Genomic DNA, 17,601 nt, shown 5'->3' with positions numbered 1-17,601 from the left:
TGCCTTTCCGTCATTGTTCATAGGTTTATATGTAACCTTTAGGGCTGCTGACCAAGGGCCGTGTGGTTCTTTGTCAGTCGGCGAGGACACGATGGGCCGAAATGGCCTCCTTCTGCACTGTAAATTTCTATGTTTCTATTTTTCTAAGGAAGGATATACTTGCCATTGAGGGAGTGCAATGAAGGTTCACCCGACTGATTCCTGGGATGGGAGGATTATCCTACGAGGAGAGATTGACTAGAGGAGGCCTATCTTCTCTCAAGTTTAGAAGAATGAGAGGTGATCTCATTGAAACATACAAATTCTTACAGGGCTTGATGGGGTAGATGCAGGGAGGATGTTCCCCCTGGCTGGGGAGTTTAGAACCAGGGATCACAGTCTCAGAATAAGGGATCGCACATTTAGGACTGAGATGAGGAGAAACTTCTTCACTCAGAGGGTGGTGAATTTTTGAAAATGTCTACCCCAGAGGGCTGTGGTGGCTCAGTCTTTGAGTATATTCAAAACAGAGATTGATAGATTTTTTGATATTAATGGATATGGGGACAGTGCAGGAAAGTGGATTTGGGGTAGAAGATCAGCCATGATCTCATTGAATGGTGGATCAGACTCAAGGCGTGGTATAAGTACATAAGAAATAGGAGCAGGAGTAGGCCATACAGCCCCTCAAGCCTGCTCCACCATTTAATACGATCATGGCTGATCTGATCATGGACTCAGCTCCACTTCCCTGCCCGCTCCCCATAACCCCTTGTCCCCTTATCGTTAAAGAAACTGTCTATTTCTGTCTTAAATTTATTCAATGTCCCAGCTTCCACAGCTCTCTGAGGCAGCGAATTCCACAGATTTACAATCCTCTGAGAGAAGAAATTCCTCCTCATCTCAGTTTTAAATGGACGGCCCCTTATTCTAAGATTATGCCCTCTAGTTCTAGTCTCCCCTATCAGCGGAAACATCCTCTCAGCATCCACCTTGTCAAGCCCCTTCATAATCTTATACGTCTCGATAAGATCACCTCTCATTCTTCTGAATTCCAATGAGTAGAGGCCAAACCTACTCAACCTATCCTCATAAGTCAGCCCCCTCATCTCCGGAATCAACCGAGTGAACCTTCTCTGAACTTCCTCCAAAGCAAGTACTGTATATCCTTTCACAAATATGGAAACCAAAACTGTACACAGTATTCCAATTGTGGCCTCACCAATAGCCTGTATAGCTGTAGCAAGACTTCCCTGCTTTTATACTCCATCCCCTTTGCAATAAAGGCCAAGATTCCATTGGTCTTCCTGATCATTTGCTGTACCTGCATACTATCCTTTTGTGTTTCATGCACAAGTACCCCCAGGAGCCGCTGTACTGCAGCAACTTTGCAATCTTTCTCCATTTAAATAATAACTTGCTCTTTGATTTTTTTTGCCAAAGTGCATGACCTCACACTTTCCAACATTATGCTCATCTGCCAAATTTTTGCCCACTCACTTAGCCTGTCTATGTCCTTTTGCAGATTTTTTTGTGTCCTCACACATTGCTTTTCCTCCCATCTTTGTATCATCAGCAAACTTGGCTACGTTACACACGGTCCTGTTATGTATTGATGTATATATCGTCCTGGTACCTTAAATGTATAATAAGCACAATGGTACACCACAGAGGGCGCTGTGGTGGGAGACCTGAAAGTACCTGCAAGAGGCAGTATAAAAGGTTGCCCACCACACCTGTGAGTCACTCTGAGGCTGTTCAATAAAGAACGAAGTCACAGCAGTTAGATTTACACCAGACCGTGTGGAGTCAGTGATTTGTGTGCTACATACATCACATTGGCGACGAGGAAGCGGACGAATTCCACGCAACCATGGCTACTCTGGGCTCGCTAAAGGATTTTACAGTGGGCAATGATTGGGAGGCCTTTATGGAAAGGCTCGAGTACTACTTCGCAGCAAACGACCTGACGGAGGACATGAACGCACTGAGAGAAGCGTAAGGCGATATTGCTTTCCAGTTGTGGAGATGAGGTTTACTGTCACGTCAGGGATTTGCTGGCACCCGGGAGCGCCAGGGACAAGTCATATGAGGAGCTGGTCGCACTCATTCGTGACCAGTTGAAACCGAAGGAGAGCATCCTCATGGCCAGATACAAATTTTACCATCACTGCAGACCTGAGGGCCAGGATGTCACCAAATATGCTGCAGACCTTAGGAGACTTGTGGCGCCGTGTGATTTTGGCACACACCTTGACGAGGCGTTGTGGGACGTTTTCGTTATGGGGATTGGCCACGAGGGCCTCCTTCACAAGCTGTTGGCCACGGAACCCACAAGTCACTCTGACAAAGGCCATCACCATCAGCGGGGCATATATGACCTCGACTTGCAGCACCAAGCAAATAATCCACACAGACTTGAACCCGGCAGGCACTGTCCACAGGATAGCGCCCACCATGGACAAAACTGCAGAACGTGGCTCTGCCCGGGGCAGAGAGCACGGACCTCGTGGTCCTGGAACTCAGAGTCCGCTGAGGGGGGCCAATCAAGCAGCACCATGCTGGCGCTGTGGAGGAAGCCATGGGGCTCACCGGTGCAGGTTTGCGGAGTACACGTGCAATACCTGCCACACGAAAGGCCACCTTCAGCGTATGTGTAAAAGAAATTGGACTCACCATGTGGCTGAGGAGATGGGGGATGATCCACTGTTCAGCGAGGAGCAGGCAGAAGAAGATGAGGTGTTGGGACTGAATACATGCACCGACGATTCGCCCCCAGTGATAATGGAAGTAAAAATCAACGGAGTCCCTGTGAGTATGGAAGTAGACATGGGCTCGGGTCCGTCGTTGATGAGTCGGAGAACTTTTGATGAACTGTGGATTAACCCAGCTGCACGACCCAAGCTGGTCCCGGTCACGGCGACGCTGCGTACCTACACCAGGGAACTAATACCTGTTCTTGGCAGAGCGATGGTGCAGGTATCCCATGGGAACGAGACGCATGGTTTACCTTTGTGGGTCGTTGCAGGCGATGGGCCGACACTCCTCGGCCGGAGGTGGATGGGGACGGTCCGTGGGAGCTGGGAAGACTTCACCACTCCCCGGGGTGCTGCTCCCCGGGGTGCTGCCGTGCCCCGGGTTCCCAGAGAGCAGCGCCGACCGAGCTGGAGCTGCAGCCTCAATCCACCCACAGGCAAGTCCCAGGCCCGGACCTCACACAGAGACCCTGCAGCCTCAATCCACCCACAGGCAAGCAGAGCAAGCCCCAGCCCCGGACCTCAAGCCCCAGAGATCCTGCAGCCTCAGCCCCCACAGGCAAGCAGCCCTGTAGAGAGGGGCCTAGTGGGGCGGGGGGGGGTGAGCCGGCGGGGTGCGAGGGATCCAGGATGGCCGGCGGATCGGAGGGGCCCACGCAGAGGGAGAGTCGGGTGGCGGCAGCAGCTGGCTGTCAGCGGCCACGGCGGCCGCAGGGGAGGCCGCTACGGCGGCCGCAGGGGAGGCGGCTACGCTGGCCGCCGGAGAAGCGATGGCAACGGCCGCAGGAGAGGCGGCAAGTCAGGTGGCAGCGGAGGGGAGCGGAGGCTGCGGCGGCGGAGGGCATCCGGAGCGGCGGAGAGCAAAATGGCGGCGGCCTCATGTCCAGAGCAGCAGAGCATCAAAGATGGCAGCGCCCAAGGAGAAGCCTCATGGAATCCTGCTGCATCAAAGGTGGCGCCTTAAAAAAAGAAATGCACCCGGGAGTCTTAAAAGGGCCTTACCACGTGGTGGTCCCCACAAAGGACTTCTGTAAGGCAAGAGCGAGTCTTAAATGAGCTATGTTAATGTGAGATGGCGGATTTATAAGAAGAATTAATATTTTAATGCTGAATGGTCACCGTGTTTGAGTAAAATAATGGATATGAAGTACAATTAATGATAAGAGCTAATAAGGAAATCAGGGATCCGTTACCAGTCAATAACTATTTAATGTAACTGCTCAGTGTACCCGCAACCCGTTGACGCACATCTGTACCAGATAACATGTACCATACTAACGCACTCTCGATGCCTACCTGCCTTCCGTTGGACAAACAAGGTCGAGATCCCCGGCAATGGCTTCGGGACTGGTGGGGGGAGTGAGATGTTATGTATTGATATGTGTATCGTCCTGGTACCTTAAATGTATAATAAGCACAATGGTACACCACAGAGGGCGCTGTGGTGGGAAACCTGAAAGTACCTGCAAGAGGCAGTATAAAAGGCTGACCACCACACCTGAGAGTCACTCTGAGGCTGTTCAATAAAGGACGAAGGTCACAGCAGTTAGATTAACACCAGACTGTGTGGAGTCGGAGAGTGGAGTGTGCTGCATACACCACAGGTCCCTTCTTCCAAGTCGTTAATGTAGATTGTATGAGCTACTCCTGCTCCTATTTCTTATGTCTCATAGTCAAAAATAGGGAAGATAGACTCACTTGATGGTTGAATATCTAACTTATTTATTTAGTTGCTACTCTTTGCCTGTCATACTTCATAACCACATTGGACAGTCTCTCCATCTTGACTTTCCATGGCAATGAAAGATCCCATAGACATCTGAACAAACACTATTGTACCACCTGCAAAGCCTTTGGTTCCCTCGAAAGAGAAATGAATTGACACACTATTCACTAGTGTCATCCCACTTATTGTGAAGATATTACCATCTCGTCAGTGTCTAACTAATTGCTCCAACGCAGTGCTTCCCCTTCCTAGCACACGGGTGCCATTTGGGCACAGCTAACTAATCTAGTGCTTGTCCTAAAGTGGTGTCTCAAATGCAGGAACAGGGCTAGAGGATGGCAGCTGACTGTTCCTTTCAGGCTCTTGGACCCACATTGGTTCCCAATCTCTGCGTTCCCGCAAACCAGACGGACCGGCCAAAGGCTGCAGCTCTTTCACTGCTGAGGCAGTAGCTTGCCCCGGCTTCATTTCACGTTCCTGTGCAAGGCACAGTCTTAACATCCACTGACTGTTCCAACCCATCCCTTCTCCCTGCCTCTGTGTCACTTTGTCCGCTGATCTGAGGTGACATGAGTGGCAAAGAGTAAGGCAGCCATTATTTCCATAGTGGTCTAAGTGGCCTCCTCTAGAACCATCGAAGACCTGCAGTGTTAGCACTCTGAGCATTGATGAGAGAACTGACAACACAAGTTTTACTGACCCTCGAATTGTCACTCACTGCAGTGCTTATCTGCATGTTTTTGAATCCATGAAGTAAGGCCCCACACATACGGGATGTGGACACTCTCTTATTTGTCAGCATGTTGTGAAAGCTCCTTAACACTTCACTCAATGACTTTAGCTGTCTATCATGCTATGAAAGTGATCGGGCTAGATTTTCACTTTGTTGGCACCTCTGTTTTCAACCCGCAGGGGCGGTAATGGCAGCAGTCAGCTCTTCCGGGCGGGCAGCCAGCTTCCAGCACCCCGCCGGGATTTTCAGGGCTGGAAGAGGCGAGCCGGTGTGCAACGTCCCTCGTTACAACACCGGCTCGATTTATGGCTGTCACCCAATCCGTAGAGCACCATGCTGGGACTGCCTGTGAAAGCGGGCAGTCGGACTTATAGATGCTGCATTGAGGTAAGTAATGGTGACATCGGGTAAGTGTGATTGCTTTTTTTTGCGATTTTAGATTGCGATGGCTTGTTATTTATTGGGAATGTTTTTGGTGTTTTTTTTCCAGGTTTTCTTTTTCTCCCGAGGCCGGCTGTTTAGCTCAGGATTTTGACTTGCTCAGCCGGCCTAGTGCCCTCAGAGAGGTGTGCAACGCCTCCCTTAGCGCTCCACCCCACACTCGGGGCCCAGTTGCCCAATTTTGCTGACTGAGGCGCAAACTGTTCCCGGGCGCAAACTTTACCGCCCCGAAATGAGCAAAGCCGAAAATCCAGCCCATCATCTTTTAAAAGCAGGCCCTGGAAGATCTGGGTCCACAGCCTGTGTAGGATCTTCCCTTCCTCTTCCTCCTCCTCATGCACTTCCTGCTCCTGATCACCTGTACTTGGCAAATCAATTACAGCGCTCCCCACATATGCTCTCTCTGTATGAAAAGATTTGCATTTATATAACTTCTTTCGGGATGCCCTAAAGCACTTTATAGCCAATGAAGTACTTTTGAAGTGTAGTCTTTTTTTTCAAAAATATACTTTATTCATATAAAATGTTCACAATACACTGGAAAATAGTTCAGTCCCTTGCGGTCAGCAATTCCATACAATTCGTTTGGATGCTGACATCAGTTCCCTACAATGCACTCGCGTACATTTCATTTCAAGGTACAGTTTAGTACAATCCATAAATCACGTTACCTGTAGTACTGTGCAAATAAGGGTATTACATGGGGGAATTGAGAACAGGTTTACATTACGTTCCAGGATACATTTCGATACCGATCACCAATCACGTTACATGTAACACTATGCAGATGAAAGCAGTACATGGAACGGATGGGAATATATTTACATTTCTTTATAAGTTACTAAACAGTGTAGAGACTTTCATTATACATGGCACAACACAGGTGTTTTTCAGTACATGGTACTCTATGTATACAAGCAGATTAACAAGTATAGCCCGAGGGGGGTCTGATTCCATCCCCTGGGTTTACCGTGACAGAGGGGCCTTAAACTGTGGCTCTTCCCCATCGTGTCTTTGCGGTGACTGCACCAATCTTTAGTGCGTCCCTCAGCACGTACCCCTGGACCTTGGATTGCGCCAGTCTGCAAAACTCGGCCGTGGACATCTCCTTGCTCTGGAAGACCAACAAGTTTGGGGAAGACCAAAGTGCGTCTTTCACTGAGTTGATGGCTCTCCAGCAGCAGATGATGTCTGTCTGGCTGTGTGTCCCTGGGAACAGTCCGCAGAGCACAGAGTCCTGTGTTACAGAGCTGCTTGGGATGAACCTCGACAGCAACCACTGCATCTCCTTCCAGACTTGCCTTGCAAAGGGGCAATCCTGAAGGAGATGGATGACTGTCTCGTCCGCACCACAGCCGACTCGGGGGCAGAGTGCCGTGTCTCTGAAACCCCAGCTGTGCATGAAGGATCTGACGGTGTAGTCACTGTTGTAATGTAGGAATCATGGTGGCTAATTTGCGCACAGCAAGATCTCACAAACAAATAATAACCAGTTAACCTGTTTTAGTGATGTTGATTGAGGGGCAAATATTGGCCAGGACACCGGGGAGAACCACACTGATCTTCTTTGAAATAATGCCTTGGGATCTTTTACATCGACTGGCGAGACCTAGTTTGACGTCTCATCCGAAGGAAGGCACCTCCAATAGTGCAGTCCTGATTTGCATATGCAAGGGGCCAAACACTGATTTCAGGCAGGGGCCTGGATTGCCTGGAAAGACACTTTTACCAATATGGCAGCACCCTTAACGCAGGGGAGACAAGGGTTATGGGAACAGGCAGGAAAGTGGAGTTGAGGCCAAGATCAGATCAGCCATGATCTTATTGAATGGTGGAGCAGGCTCGAAGGGCCATATGGCCTACTGCTGCTCCCATTTCTTACGTTCTTGTGTTCTTATGTGGATCAGGCGGAGGATGCTTCCTAAAATTGATCCGGCCACAGTTGAGCTTTTTGTTAACTTCTGGGCACGAAGGCACAAGGGAAACATGCAAGTGGTGGTCAAAAAGGGCCACCAGGGGATCTTATGGCGGAATATAAGATACTAAGTAAGGACCATTTCAAGTTAAACCCCAACTGCAGGACAAAGGTAGAAACTAGTAAACAGCAAGTTCAGGACTAATGTCAGGAAGTGCTTCTTACAAAGAATGATTTCTACCTGGAATGGTCTCTGGGTTGAAAGAATGGAGGACAAAACTCTGGATTCATTCAAGAGGTTGGTAGATATTGTGTTAGAGAATTGTAGGATTCTACAGAGGGATGAACTAGATAGGCCAAATGTCCTCTGTCATCTCTATTTATCTTTGCAATGATCATGGAATTATCATCATGGGCGGTCCCTTAAATGAGGATGACTTGCTTCCACATGAGTTCACAGATGTTTCAATGAAGGACCCGATGTTCCAGGTCCTGAACTCCAGTTGAAAGGGTGGAAGATGCCTGTGCGTGGATTTTTTTATCGTGTGGTGGCCGTTGCACATCAGCCATCACACGGGCTTGACAGAGCTAGGCCTTTATCCAGTGGCAAGGGTTAACCAGGACGACTGGAGACCTGCTCTGCTGCACAGACCTAATGCGCACACGTATCCCAGTGCTGCCCCTGGGCCCTCTGCTCTTCTGGGCCCCGTACCCTCATTTGCCGCACCTCCGCCACGATCTCTCACCACTCCTCCGCCACAAATATTCGCCGCACCTCCGCCACAACCTTCCCGCTCCTCAGCTTTACCAGGGCCCCGCCGATGCTCCTGCCCATTCTCCAAACAGCGACCTGGGTCCTGATGACATCACCCATTTGTGACAGCTCGCGCTGGACGTTGCAGTGGTATGCTCCAGCTTTTTTATGGCCCGGCCTGCGGAGGTGTTTAACATGGAGTTATATAAAGCAATGAACAGATATTAATTTTTCACTTCACGCCTGTCTTTACAGAACCTTGGCTGTGACGAGATACTGGGCTCCAACAAAGTTTTGGACAAATGTGGTGTTTGCGGTGGGGACAACACCACATGTAAAGTAGTGTCTGGAACTTTCAAGCAAACCATCATGTCAGTAGGGTATCACAAGATTCTCGAAATTCCTGAAGGAGCTACACGTATCAATGTCACCGAGATGACGAAAAGCAGGAATTACCTGGGTAAGCAGAAACTGTGTACAAATGCACTGAGCTTGATTTATAGACAGCACCATGTGAGCCTTTTGAAAAAACCAGGACCGGGAAATTCTACATGACTCCTCACGAACTCCTGCTGTAACCTCAGCAGGTAACCTATGGAACAGCCATTGAGGCTGTTTCTCCAGGGTCCTGCAGATTTCCTAACGGAGTTATGGTGGAAAATCCTGTGGAATTTTAGGGCCAAGATACTTCCTTTTTTGAAGCTTTAGTTTTCTCCCTATTTTCTTAAATAAAGAATTTGGGACGGTACCCCTTCTGACCTGGCCACAATGATTCCTGCACTTCAGTCAAGTTGCCAGGACGCGTGCCTGAGTGCCAAATATTCCAGCATGAGAGTACTTCAGAGTGGCAGAAAATAACTGAGTCCATTAAATCCAAGTCTGAATGCAAATTAATTGCATGCATTCTTTGACTTTACTCAGGGATACCTGTATTTCTATTGACTGATTGCTCTGGACCTATTGCACTATCTCTTTGTGCCGAAGTGGGTATTATTGGATAATTGTCAAGGCTGCTGGAGGTTTCTCCCTATCATGAGTACTATTAAAAACATTTTATGACAGGAGAAGGTAGTTTTTACATATGTGTAATATGATTCACTTTAGTCAACTGTTCAATAATTATCGCTGAAATAAATGCCAGCTTTTAGCCAATCAAGTAGCTATTTTTCAAATTGTTCTCTGCTCCCACGCGCATAATTGAAGCAGGGAGGCCATTGTGTGAGCTCATGCTGTCAACAGGAGGTTTTGCCAGTTGGCTGGGCATATCGAGAAATCACGGGCGCACTGCCAACCATTTTCAATTCAAACTCGGCCCTCACAGGTAAGTAAATTTACTAAAGTTTGAAGAATGAAAGACAAGATTAGAAAGGGAAGAATAGATGATATTAATAAGAAAACAAGTGAAAATTTAATTTAAAATAAAATATAACAGAAAGGACTAAAGGTAACAAGAAGATTGTATGGGGATAAAGGAAGTCAAGCCAAGGTGGCAAAATTGGTCTGTGCCAGTAGCAGGAAATGAGCTCGTAACAAATGGCAGCCCATTGTATAAAGTGCACGATTTTCTTATCTATTGACTGCAATCTGGAGTGGTGTGGATCGGGAGCGGTGTGGACTGGGAGCGTTGTGGATCGGGAGCGGTGTGGATCGGGAGTGGTGTGGATCAGGAGTAGTGTGGATCGGGAGCAGTGTGGATCGGGAGCGGTGCGGTTCAGGAGCGGTGCGGATCGGGAGCAGTGTGGATTGGGAGCAGTGTGGATCGGGAGCGGTGTGGATCGGGAGTGGTGTGGATCGGGAGTGGTGTGGATTGGGAGCGGTGTGGATTGGGAGCAGTGTGGATCGGGAGCAATGTGGATTGGGAGCGGTGTGGTTCAGGAGTGGTGCGGATCGGGAGTAGTGTGGTTCAGGAGTGGTGTGGATCGGGAGCAGTGTGGATTGGGAGCAGTGTGGTTCAGGAGCGGTGTAGATCGGGAGCAGTGTGGATCGGGAGTAGTGTGGATTGGGAGCGGTGTGGTTCAGGAGTGGTGTGGATCGGGAGCAGTGTGGATCGGGAGCAGTGTGGATTATGAGCGGTGTGGTTCAGGAGTGGTGCGGATCGGGAGCAGTGTGGATCGGGAGCAGTGTGGATTATGAGCGGTGTGGTTCAGGAGTGGTGCGGATCGGGAGCAGTGTGGATCGGGAGCAGTGTGGATCGGGAGCAGTGTGGATTGGGAGCGGTGTGGATCGGGAGCAGTGTGGATCGGGAGCAGTGTGGATTGGGAGCGGTGTGGATCGGAAATGCTGTGAGACGGGAACGATTCTCTATGAGCTTGTTTCGCACGGTGACACAGATCTATTTCACCCCGAAGTGGCTTAGTTGCATATTACAGTAAAAAGCTACTGCTGACATCTGAGTGGATTGTTTCCTGCATTATCTGTTTTATTGTCACAGTGCATGACCTGAGAACCATTTTGTTCAAGGAGTCAGCAGTTTCCTGAACTTGGCAACAGTCTAAAAGTTAACGCCATTCTGTCAGCATAGTTGCCCGAATAAATCCATTTGAAATTCAGGAATTGCTCATTCATGAATGGTTCAGTTTCCAAGAGCTGCTTTTACTCGAGTCTCGGGGCGAGAAATCGGCGTTGTTTGCGCCAAACGACTTCTCGGCCGGTTTGTGGGGCCGCTACTGATTCCCGTGAAATTCCGTGGGAGTTAGCCGAGGTGCAAACCGCTCGCGCCGCCATACTGCCGGTAGCGCCCCAGGCCACTGCGACGACATCCTCACCGCGCGCAGCGACCCGTCTTTGTCCCAGAGCGAAGATTCAGCAGTGTCCCGTGAGGCTACCGCGGGTGATGTCAGCGCCAGCCTTGCAGGTCGCCAACCCGGCTTCAGGCCACTCACGGGGGCGAAAATTAAAGGGCGGTGCGGCACCGACATTTTACAAAATGGCCAACTTACTGGTGGCGGCCTTGCCCTGCTGAACTCGCGGGTTCCATATCGTGTTGTCCGCTTCTGTGCTGGGCTGCTGCCAGGGCACACCGCTGCCCAGTGGTGTAACGGTGGCCCCTTCTCCCCGATGCAGAGTCCGCAGCGTGCCCTCCCATTTAACGGAAGGGGAGGGCCCTGTGCTCCCGCCAGCGTTACGCGCCTCTCCGCACAGCGCTGTAAAATTCCCGCAGTTAGCGCCCCAATCGCACCCCAGTCCCGCCCGAACTCCACGTCTTCTCACTGACGGTAACTCCAATTTCGCTGCCGGGGCGGGACTTCTGTGCCTGCCGGTTACCGAATTTTGCCCCCACTGTTTTAAAGCTAGTAGTCAGATTTATTTGCAAGCTGAATAGCACACAGAAGCAAGATACTGTAACTGCTCAATAATTACGGAGTGTAGAGTTTCCACTTTGGGCACAATCGCTGATTGCGGCGCAAACTGTGTCCAAAATTGCACCCATTTCACAAGGTGTATCTTGTCCCCCGAGTTTCCGCTCAAAGTCATTTGCATATTGGCGAATACAAAATCTGCCATGAACCAGCACAATCAGACAGTGCTTTAAAATGTAATTTTTTTTAATTTACTTTAAAAAGTATTCCTTGATATATTTAAGAGTGGTAACTTGGTAAAGTTGGATTAATACAGCTGAGAATAGGTTTATCACAAAAAAATAAGCATTTTAAATCGCAGTATCAATCCACCACCTGTGTGTAACCCAATTTTAAATGACTTAAAATGACTTCTAAAAAATATACAAAACCATTTACTAGTTAGATTGGGGTACAGTAGTCAGTGCCTCAGGAATTTTTTTTTAAATTCATTCAAAGCGTATCGGTTAATGTCCTTGCACCCAAAAGAACCAACTTAATTTTAAGAATCTCCCTGAAGGCCTGCAAACGAACGCAATTACCTGAAACTCCCAATGGTGATTAAGTCAGCCTGGGGGGCGGGGCCACTTCGATCGCAATGTTTGTAAAACGAGCGCGAAAGATTGAGGATAATGGAGTTGCGCCGGACGCAGTTTGCGCTTAAAATTCTGCAATCTTTTGCGCGGTTACGCCGATATCAGGTGAATTGAGCCACAATAAGCAGCAAAATTAAGCAGAAACTGCAGGCCATTTGCTGTACCTGCACCTGCAGTTTTTCCACTATAAATCCCTATGTCCACGGATATCATGGAAAATGCCCTTGTAAACTGGTCATCTACAGCTCCATACCTACACAACCTTTCCCTTCATTTTGTCTTCCACTTCTTAACCCCGGCCCCTTCTGTCTTGGCAAAAGCTGCTCATTTGATGAGATGCCATTTTTTAAGGTTCTCCAAAGGCTTTCATTCTGATGCTGAGCTCTAATTGTCCCTATTTCTTGACATTTCATGTACACGCAATTTTCCTCTTCCAACCAATAGTCTGCTCCTCAAATCGATACAAGTTTGCACCTGGTGCCATAAAAAATTATTCAAATGGGCTTGCCCAAGAGAACTGACGGGGGCGATCTTCGAAGGACACCCACCCGTTTAACAATGATAATATGAGTGCTTACACCCCTGAAAATTGGGTCACAATTTACTTGTCTGTTCTACGGCAGAAGGGGCCTTCTCTTTGGTGACTAGCATGCCTGCCTAAAATTGGCGGACACGTATTTAATATGTTCAAATGAGGGTCCTTCCCTTGTTTTAAGGACACAACTGCCATTATCAATAATTTCAGCTCACTATTCGACAGTTCTTCAATGGACTCCAAATCGTGGGTGGGAACAATCAAGAGAGCATCATTTCGTGTGTTATTTAAAGGGATCATCAATTGATTTCAAGTAACTCACAGGTTTGTTCATTTTGACTGTTAGTGTGCTGCTTTTGCTATTTTGGTTGTTGCAGCCGAGATTAAACTTTGCAAAAAGTTATCTGGCTGAGCCTACAGTGCAGTTTTGACCAGAGGCTTATGACAAACCTTAGCTTGGCATCGGTTTATTGATTGGGATACCATTGTAATTGGAAGAGGAGGGGGAGAAGCTGCAGGCAAGATCCAAAGAGGAGGAGGTTGAAGGAGGGAAGATTGCAGAAGGCCTTACCTCCCTAGAGTGCTCAAGGCCAAGAACCTTATAGCTGCAGCTCAGTGAGGAGCTGTTTGCGAGCAAGCTCCATTTGACCAGGCAGGCTGTCACATAGCACCAACTGCAGCCAAACACCAGGTCATGCTTGTCCTTACCTGTGGCCCTGAATTGTTATGCCTCGGGATCATTCCTGGCTGCTGCAGGTGACATTAGTCAATCTGCTATGTATGCCTGTATCCTAATCATCATAGGCGGTCCCTCGAACGAGGATGACTTGCTTCCACATCAAAAGGGATGAGTTTGCAGATATTTCAATGAAGGACACAATATTCCAGTCCTGAACACCAGGGGTGGAAGATGCCTGTGCGTGGATTTTTTTAACGTGTGGTGGCCGTTACACGGGCTTGACAGAGCTAGGCCTTTATCCAGTGGCAAGGGTTAACCAGGACGACTGGAGACCTGCTCTGCTGCACGGACCTAGTGCGCGCACATATCGCAGTGTGGGCTGGCCCGTGCTGCCCCTGGGCCCTCGGCTCTTCTAGGCCCCATACCCCTATTTGCCACACCCCCACCATGATCTCTCGCCGCTCCTTCGCCACAAACATTCATCGCACCTCCGTCACAATCTCTCACTGCTCCACTGCCACAATCTCTCACCGCACTAAACATTTGCCGCACCTCCGCCACGAAGTGACGGATACACTCTTCACCAGAGCTAACAACTTCACCCTCTCCCTTGTGGAGAGAGCAAAGCAAGAAGACAGGGCTCGGAGCTTTGCCAGGATTGCAGGCTTCCTCCCAGATCTATGGCACCATAAACTACACACATATAGCCTTGGGTACTCCCAACATAAGACCCCTGTGTACACAGGAGCACAACGAACATAAGGACATAAGAATTAGGAGCAGGAGTAGGCCATTCAGCCCTTCAAGTCTGCTCTACCATTCAATGAGATCCTGGCTGATCTTCTACCTCAACTCCATTTTCCTGCACTATCCCCATATCCCTTGATTCCTTTAATATCCAAAAATCAGTCTTGAATGTACTCAAAGACTGAGCCTCCACAGCCCTCTGGAGTAGAGAATTCCAAAGATTCACTACGCTCTGAATGAAGAGGTTTCTCCTCATCTCAGTCATAAGAACATAAGAATTAGGAACAGGAGTAGGCCATCTAGCCCCTTGAGCCTGCTCCGCCATTCAACAAGATCATGGCTGATCTGGCCGTGGACTCAGCTCCACTTACCCGCCCGCTCCCCATAACCCTTAATTCCCTTATTGGTTAAAAATCTATCTATCTGTGACTTGAATACATTCAATGAGCTAGCCTCAACTGCTTCCTTGGGCAGAGAATTCCACAGATTCACAACCCTCTGGGAGAAGAAATTCCTTCTCAACTCGGTTTTAAATTGGCTCCCCCGTATTTTGAGGCTGTGCCCCCTAGTTCTAGTCTCCCCGACCAGTGGAAACAACCTCTCTGCCTCTATCTTGTCTATCCCTTTCATTATTTTAAATATTTCTATAAGATCACCCCTCATCCTTCTGAACTCCAACGAGTAAAGACCCAGTCTACTCAATCTATCATCATAAGGTAACCCCCTCATCTCCGGAATCAGCCTCGTGAATCGTCTCTGTACCCCCTCCAAAGCTAGTATATCATTCCTTAAGTAAGGTGACCAAAACTGCCGCAATACTCCAGGTGCGGCCTCACCAATACCCTATACAGTTGCAGAAGGACCTCCCTGCTTTTGTACTCCATCTCTCTCGCAATGAAGGCCAACATTCCATTCGCCTTCCTGATTACCTGCTGCACCTGCAAACTAACTTTTTGGGATTCATGCACAAGGACCCCCAGGTCTCTCTGCACCGCAGCATGTTGTAATTTCTCCCCATTCAAATAATATTCCCTTTTACTGTTTTTTTTCCCAAGGTGGATGACCTCACACTTTCCAACATTGTATTCCATCTGCCAAACCTTAGCCCATTCGCTTAACCTATCTAAATCTCTTTGCAGCCTTTCTGTGTCCTCTACACAACCCGCTTTCCCACTAATCTTTGTGTCATCTGCAAATTTTGTTACACTACACTCTGTCCCCTCTTCCAGGTCATCTATGTATATTGTAAACAGTTGTGGTCCCAGCACCGATCCCTGTGGCACACCACTAACCACTGATTTCCAACCCGAAAAGGACCCATTTATCCCGACTCTCTGCTTTCTGTTCGCCAGCCAATTCTCTATCCATGCTAATACATTTCCTCCGACTCCGCGTACCTTTATCTTCTGCAGTAACCTTTTGTGTGGCACCTTATCAAATGCCTTTTGAAAATCTAAATACACCACAAATGGCCGACCCCTTATTCTGAGACTGTGACTGTGACCCCTGGTTCTAGACTCCCCAGCCAGAGGAAACATCCTTCCTGCATCTACCCTGTCAAGCGCCTCGTCTACTCAATCTCTCCTTGCTGAACGTTCAGCGGGTGTGCGATGATATGCAGGTCTGTGCCAGATTTTCTGGTAGCTGTCATGATGCTTACATCCTGTGCCAGCCCTCAATTCCCTCTCTCTCTTTCACCCAGACCATTGGGCCAGAGAATATCGACCTGTGTGAGTAGCCACTCTATGGGCCACAATGTTGTCATTGAGTGTGTGAGGGAGAGAGTTCAGTCTCAAGAGAAAAGAAGAGGAAGGCAGCCAAGCAGCCCAGGAGAAGCTTCCTCCATTATTACCACCTGCTACATTCTCCTCTCGTGCTTTGCCCTTGATTGCCACCTCCTCTATTGGAGTAAGCTTTATCTGAAGGAAGAGTGAGAGTGTGTTATTGTTTGACCTGTTGAAGGGATGTGAAGATGTCTGTGGCAGCTTAGCATAGTGTGCACGGTGAGCAAAAGCAGCAGCCGGTGTTGGGAAGAGTGAGCAGCAATTGTGAGGGCAATAGAAGGTGCCGAGTGTGCAAGTGAAAGCTGAAGTACGCTGCTGTGATTGGAGGAGTGAGATGGAAAGTGGAGTGGAGTGGCAAGTAGAATGGTGCAGGGCTGTGCAGATTGTAGGAAAGCGATGTATGAGCTTCTTACCTAAGCAGCTGTGGTCAGGTCAGTGAAGTTCGTGTTACATTGCTGACAGGACTGTGGTGTCAGGTTCCTGGCATTCACATGCTCGGCAGCATATATAAATTCACTTGGTGCATATGAATTTCTCGGGTTAAACTTCTTCATCCTGATCACCATTCCTTGTCTTTGCAAAGAAAGAAGAAAGAAAGATTTGGATTTATATAGCATCTTTCACAACAACCAGACGTCTCAAAGCGCTTTACAGCCAATTATGTATTTTTTGGAGTGTAGTCACTGTTGGAATGTGGGAAATTCGGCAGCCAATTTGCACACAGCAAGCTCCCACAAACAGCAATGTGATAATGACCAGATAATCGGTTTTTTGTTGTGTTGATTGAGGGATAAATATTGGCCAGGATACCGAGAATAACACCCTTGCTCTTCTTCGAAATAGTGCCATGAGATTTTTTTACATCCACCTGAGAGAGCAGATAGGGTCTCGGTTCAACGTTTCATTCGAAAGACGACACCTCTGACAGTGCAGTTTTCTCTCAGCAATCCACTGGAGTGTCAGCCTAGATTTTTTTTATACTCAAGTCCCTGGAGTGGGATTTGAACCCACAACCTTCTGACTCAGAGGCAAGAGGCTACCCACTGAGCCACAGTTTTCAAAGATTTTACAAATACAGTAGAACAATTAGCGTTATGCAGTCTATTTCGACACTAATGATGCAGCCATGCACAAACTGATTGTGCTTGCTTGTGAAAGTGTTAATGTTTAGAGCGACCTTCTCAATCTGTGCATATATTGCCCCTATAACGTTCAATAAACATGATGGATTTGCAAAGGGTTGCCATTGATCATGTTAATTGACCAGAAGATTTTGCATGTTTTTTTTTTAAATGTGAACATAGCATGTGGTCAATAGCTGAGATGTTAATCCTGCTGGCTTAATGCCTTGACTAGTGATCAAGTCACCAATAACTGACAGCTCACATTTGTTACACAAATATACACTTGTCTTTATTGAGTTCCAGGTTGACCATTCTAATAACTTCAGTTACTTTACTTCAAGTCTGTCATCATCTTCCTCTTTGGATGGGCCCCACTCTATTATGTCATCTCTTGATGAGTCAACACCTTCAGTGTGCTCATATATAATATGAATGGTTTTGTGATACACTCAAGGGGAAGGTGTAAGCATAGCTTGGAACTTATGTCATCCAAT

The 17,601-nt window shown here is 48.1% G+C and overlaps 1 protein-coding gene across 1 annotated transcript in view; it reads left to right on the top strand.

Moving 5' to 3' along the window:
- The window catches only part of LOC139231646 (thrombospondin type-1 domain-containing protein 4-like), a 672,439-nt gene that overhangs the window by 562,032 nt on the left and 92,806 nt on the right, over nucleotides 1–17,601 (top strand). Inside the window, exon 7 of the mRNA XM_070862523.1 lies at nucleotides 8,560–8,764. Coding sequence (XP_070718624.1) covers nucleotides 8,560–8,764 — 205 coding nt within the window. The remainder of the gene's footprint in view (nucleotides 1–8,559; nucleotides 8,765–17,601) is intronic.

Source organism: Pristiophorus japonicus, chromosome 2 (genome assembly GCF_044704955.1).
Source record: "Pristiophorus japonicus isolate sPriJap1 chromosome 2, sPriJap1.hap1, whole genome shotgun sequence".
NCBI classification, from domain to species: domain Eukaryota; kingdom Metazoa; phylum Chordata; class Chondrichthyes; family Pristiophoridae; genus Pristiophorus; species Pristiophorus japonicus.
The sequence above is the reverse complement of the archived record's forward strand: the minus strand, read 5'-3'. Positions and strand labels throughout refer to the sequence as shown.